This window comes from Rhincodon typus, chromosome 9 (assembly GCF_021869965.1).
Source record: "Rhincodon typus isolate 14 chromosome 9, sRhiTyp1.1, whole genome shotgun sequence".
NCBI lineage: Eukaryota > Metazoa > Chordata > Chondrichthyes > Orectolobiformes > Rhincodontidae > Rhincodon > Rhincodon typus.
This window is the reverse complement of record NC_063340.1, coordinates 63,608,130-63,613,800: the sequence shown is the minus strand read 5'-3', so window position 1 is coordinate 63,613,800 and position 5,671 is coordinate 63,608,130. Positions and strand designations below refer to the sequence as shown.

General features: G+C 44.3%; 1 protein-coding gene across 2 annotated transcripts in view; it reads right to left on the bottom strand.

Moving 5' to 3' along the window:
- Positions 1 to 1,967: 1,967 nt before the first annotated feature.
- plekhh2 (pleckstrin homology domain containing, family H (with MyTH4 domain) member 2) overlaps positions 1,968 to 5,671 on the bottom strand; it is a 121,884-nt gene continuing 118,180 nt past the window's right edge. The window contains exons 30-31 of one of the 2 annotated variants that reach the window (XM_048601254.1): positions 4,269 to 4,418; positions 1,968 to 2,399 (exon numbers count right to left, since the gene is read on the bottom strand). In XM_048601254.1, coding sequence (XP_048457211.1) covers positions 2,385 to 2,399; positions 4,269 to 4,418 — 165 coding nt within the window. In that variant the 3' untranslated portion in view covers positions 1,968 to 2,384. Of the gene's footprint in view, positions 2,400 to 3,768; positions 4,419 to 5,671 lie in introns of those variants that run through there. The other variant, XM_048601255.1, reaches the window with a different exon arrangement.

Below are 5,671 nucleotides of genomic sequence, written 5' to 3'. Positions count from 1 at the left end.
TCCAGCTCTACACCTTGTTATCTCACCAAGTAACAAATATGTGGCTGTATTTTTCCTTCTGTGCTCTTGGATGCACAGCAAAGAAAATAAACATTTTGATAGTCTGTATGCACGGGGAACATTGAACAATTGAGTGTGAGCTCTCAACCTTGTTCCTACTCTGACCTTTCTGTCCATGGCCTCTGTGGTCTTGACTTAGTACTTTACAGCCTTCCAGAGGCAACACTGCCTTCGCTTTGTTTCCTTTTCCTTGAATGGTCTTGGTTTCTTTTTCTTGTTTTTTAAAAATCTTTATTTTGCTTCTGGATGGCAGACATTCATAATTTTACCATTCACAATTCCTGTGCACACACCTAGGATTGGATTTTAAGAGGCACCATAAAAGTTTAAGAGGCAGCTCACTCATGATCCTGATACTGCTCCATAGCAACTGCTTTAAGATGAGACTTCCTTCCCTTTAGTGGGAGGCATTTCTGTTGCAATGTAGTCCCAGCAATGAAACTAGGAGCCATCTTTGGATCTACAAGTAGTTGCTAATACTGAGGAGCCCTGACTGACAGGTAATTCTGGAGCTAAGGATTATAGTGAGGGGGTGAGTGGGGATAAAGGGAGTGAGTCAGGTGAAGATTGGGCAGACATTGTGTTCAAAAGACCTGGGATAAGGTTAAGGGGAAGGATTGGTACCATGCGGAGGGAATTTTCCAAGATGCCCAGAGGCCCCAAAAGGAGGTTGCCCCATGCCTGTCACTAGCCCATGCAGCTAAATCATAGTCTTTAGCCTTTGAGTGGTCAATAGACCCAAGGAAGGACTGCACACCCAGCGCTACCCTCACCCCCAATCCCTTCAGACAGGTTCAGGACATTTGGGTTGGCGTTGGAGATTATGTGCTCCCATCTTCAAATCTACCTGTCGGGAAGCATAAAATCCAATCCTCTTTTCTTTATTTTTCATTACAACTTCCTTTGGCCTTTCAACATGAACCTTTGTCATCAAATCTCCTTTTGCTTTCACCTGAGCAAGCATTTTCGTTTCAGTGTTTTTCCTATCTTTCCCTTTCACTTTTGACTAAGTGTCAGTTTCATTGTGTTTTATGAAGAGTTCCCTTTGCCAGGCTAAGCAGATTTTGAAATTGCAGACTTGCTTTCCAAGCCAGCATTTTTGATTGCAGACGTTTCATCACCCTGCTAGGGAACATCGTCAGGGCGCTTCCAGTGAAGCATTGGTGTTCTGTCTCACTTGTTATTTATGTGCCTCGGTTTGCTGGGGTGGTTGGCATCACTTCCGGTTCTGTTTTTCAATGATTTGTATATCGGGTCCAGTTCAATGTGTTTGTTGATGGAGTTCCGGTTTGAATGCCAGGCGTCCAGGAATTCCCTGGCATATTTCCGTTTGGCTTGGGCTATTATGGATGTGTTGTCCCAGTCGAATTCGTGTCCTTCTTTGTCCATGTGTATTGAGACCAGTGAGAATTCGTCATGTTTCTTGGTGGCTAGGTGGTGTTCATGTATCCTTATTGTCAGTTTTCTTCCAGTTTGGCCTATGTAATGTTTCTCACAGTCCTTGCAAGGTATTTTGTATGTTATGTTAGTTTTATTAGTTGTGGGTATGGGATCCTTTACGTTCATCAGTAGCTGTCGCAGGGTGGTTGTCGGTTTGTGGGCTACCCTGATACCTAGGGGTCTGAGTACTCTTGTGGTCATCTCTGATATGTCCCTAATGTATGGCACAGTGACTAGTGTGTCTGGCCATGTTGTGTCTTTTTGTTGTGGTCTGTCACGGAGATAATGGCAGATTGTGAAAAACAAAACTGGAAGTAATACCAAACACCTCAGCAAACCAAGGCAAATAAATAGTAACGCTTCACCAGAGGCGCACGGACGATGTTACCCAGCAGGGTGACGAAATATCTGCAATCAAACACACTGATTCTGCGGGCAAGTCTACAACCTCATCCACAACCAGGGCTACAAATCTTCTCAAAAACTTTAAGCAGATTTTCTTGTGTAATCATCCCAAACTTGTTTCATTAAGTGGATAGCGTGTCCCAACTGCACACATCTCATCTGATGCTAGCCCGAATCTCTCACTCATTGTAACTGGAAATAATCACCACTGGTGACCTTGGTGCCAATGCTATATTTAAAAGGCCGTTGTGCACCTGCTCAAGCTCTGGTAGTCTGGAGCAGCCCTGCATGGTTGCAGACATTCATCCCAGACATGGCAGGCAAGTGGAAATTGGCACCCCCTGCTTTGCAGACAGGGACCTGAAGATTCTGGTGGATGGGGTGGTAGAGTAGTCATGTCCTCTCCCACTAGGACTGGTACAAGAGGCCAGGACCCAAGCCAGCCTGGTCCAAGGTTGCTATATGAGTCAGTGCAGTCTTCAAAGTCCAGTCACCTATGCAGACAGAAGGTTGAATGATTTTTGCTCTACCAGGGTAACTACCACCATCTTTTCTCTACTTTCTCACACTCACCAGATCTTTGCTACCGCACCCATATCTCAGCACAACTCACACTCTATCACTCTCACGCATGTAACATCTTCCCTAACTTGCTGTTATTCACCCCGAACCCTCACTTCACTAACCCTGCAAGGCCTGTGCACTACTGGTTCACTCACTCAGGACACCTCACTACCTTTACCCCTATGTACACCAGCACTAACAGCTGTGACACCAACTTTCATCTTGCATAAATCTCTTGCTCTCATTACAGGAGAAAATGGCCCATATAGGATCAAAAGAACCAGGTAGGTTGTGGTGTGCTGGTTATTCCTCTCTTCACCAAGTATAAGGAGAGGTTCTTGGCCCTGGGTGGTGAAGACCACTCTTGTGGAGATGTGGGAAACTCCCATGTCCTGGCAATCCAGTAAGAAGCATTGGTCATTGTACTGCTAGTCTCCAATTACCCCAAAGTGAATTTGTTGGTAGCATGATAACATTTTACCCCTTAGTCATGATGCTATCTCTCTTTTGTATTCTGCAGGCATCAATGGGATATCCATAATGACTACGGTCAAGAAAACCACTCCTCAACGCATGTGCTGCTCCTCCTTTGAGGAAAAGAGCAAGGACATCTCAGAGCAAGGCTGTTGCCTACATCTCAGAGCAAGGCTGTTGCCTACAACCTCCACCCCCCCCCCCCCCCCCCCCCCCCCAACCAGCTGAGATATCAACACCTTGGAGGGTACATTAGCTTGATTACAGTTGGCACTGGTGAGCACATCACTGCCGGACGTCTGCAGCTGGCTATCACTGGCACGTGAAGGACTGAATGAGCCCTGACACCCACTCAGCCCCAAGCAGGAGAGGACCTCACAGTGTTGGCAATTAGAAATTTCATACATGGGCAGAAGCAGACACAGGAGCAGCAAACAGGTTTGTTAGGGCACAGGGCAGGACTGCAGCAATTTGGTTGGGACCCTGCTGCCTCAGACATGCAAGTGTCAGACTGCCTCGATGGACAGGTTGGTGGCTTCCATGGAGAGCCAGATTGAGCACTATCAGGGTTACTGTTGACTTGCTGCTAATTTCCTTGGTTGCTTTCGTACATGTTGGCTTGGTTTGAGAGGCTGGTCTCTTAGTCTTGCCCTTGGGAAATGGTACCTCACACCAGTACTCAGACTCCAGAGCAGTTGTAGCACCCTCAGGAATCCTTGCCCAGTTTAGCTGTTTTAATCCATGCCATAGTTCCTTTAATTAGAAATAAAAAGACAAAATGCTGGAGAAACTGGCAGCATCTGTGGAGAGGGCAAACAGAGTTAATGTTTCGAGTTTAAAATGACTCATACTGGACTTGGAACTTTATCTCAGTTTCTTTTCCCACAGATGTTGCAAGACCTGCTGAGTTTCTCCAACACTTTGTATTTTTAGATCAGATCTCTAGCATCCACGGTACTTTTTTTCTATTCCCTTTAACTAGAACACTGCCTTTTGACAGAATCTACGCATGTCCCTCGCTGATTGTTTAGGAAACAGAGGCTAGATTCTACAGGCTACAGTGGTCAGTTGAATATTTTATACATCCTACATTCTCATCAGCTTGGTATATCTCACCTTACCTACAAAGTTACCTTGCATCCACTGATTGAACTTTACCTAAACATACATCTCCTAATTTCCCTTATACCCAGGCCTAGATCAAAACTATTTCATAACTGTCAAGGATTTTGAAGCATCTTGTTATGTTAGTGGTTCGATGTACATGTGTATGTTTTTATATGTTTAATTGTCCTTTGATAGATTCAAAATATAATCATACAGACCTTCGGTTTAGGCATGGAAAACAGAAGTTTTTGTGTTGGTTTGCCTTTAGTACCTCCACCATCTGCTGTTTTTCCAACTACAAGCATAAAATCATCACAACAGCCTCCAAAGGTCATGATACTCTTGTATGCATATGTTGTTATCAAGCGCTGTGGAATTAGAAAACAGAATACATTACTTAGGCACAACAAATATAAAAATTATATTAATACATTTTAATTCCTGATGTTGCCTTTGCCTTGATGACTACTGATGGTAACCTTCTTCACACAGGTAAATCTCTATGGGGCAATTTCAACTTTTGGTGGGAAGTACAGGGCAGCATGCCTGCCATAATGTGATTTGGAGATCACAAATTTTCCCTGCCTGACCTCATCTGAATGGCACTGGTCAGCTACTTAGTCATTTCTAGAAGAGGGAGAAGTTCTAAGCGTTGAGGGAAGGCTGCAGGGAGAGTTCAGGAGTAGGGTGATGCAAATGCAGTGTAACTGGAAAGGGGAAGGGAGCCCGGAGCAGCAAAGCTCTGGACTTTCTATAGATGGGTCTTGCTCCTGAATTATTTTATTTGATTTCATTCAAATACCGTGTGTGTTGTTACATTTCAAAAGTCCACAAAAGTTGATGAGTTGTAAATTTCAGTGGCAAAGTAACTGACCTCAAATCAAATGTCAAACAATCATACATATTTCAATGGGCCAAAGGGGCTTTTTCTATGCTGCAGACCCTATGATTCTATGAACCTGTGACTCTATATCTTGTTTTCTCTTATTTTATAAGCTTGGTTTTGTTTAGTTGAAAGAACAGCTGACAGTAAAGTAACACTTCCTTGCATTTAGCTATAATAAACTTGTGCGGACTTTTCTAATATTTTGTTTGCTCCAATTAATCAGTTTGCATTGTTTATTTTTCCACAGTTTCATCTTTCAGTGATAAACCTTTAAGTGGTCCCTGAACCTCCTACTCTGTGTGTGTCAGAGGTCATTTCTAAAAACACATTTCCTTTTCAACGGCAGAAAGCCTTACTTAGGTGGAACAGGTTAATATTGTGTGTTTCAATTAAACAAAAGGAGCAAATATGATGATATAACATGGTGTAGAGCTGGATGAACACGGCAGGCCAACAGCATCAGAGGAGCAGGAAAGCTGACATTTCGGGTCTGGACCCTTCTTCAGAAATGGGGGAGAGGAAGGGGATTCTGAAATAAAGAGAGAGAGAGAGAGAGACGGGGAGGTGGATGGAAGATGGATAAAGGAGCAGATAGGTGGAGAGGAGACGGACAGGTCAAAGAGGTGGGGATGGAGCCAGTAAAGGTGAGTGTAGGTGGGGAGTTAGGGTGGGGGTTGGTCAGTCCAGGGAAGACGGACAGGTCAAGGAGGCGGGATGAGGCTGGTAGGTAGGAGG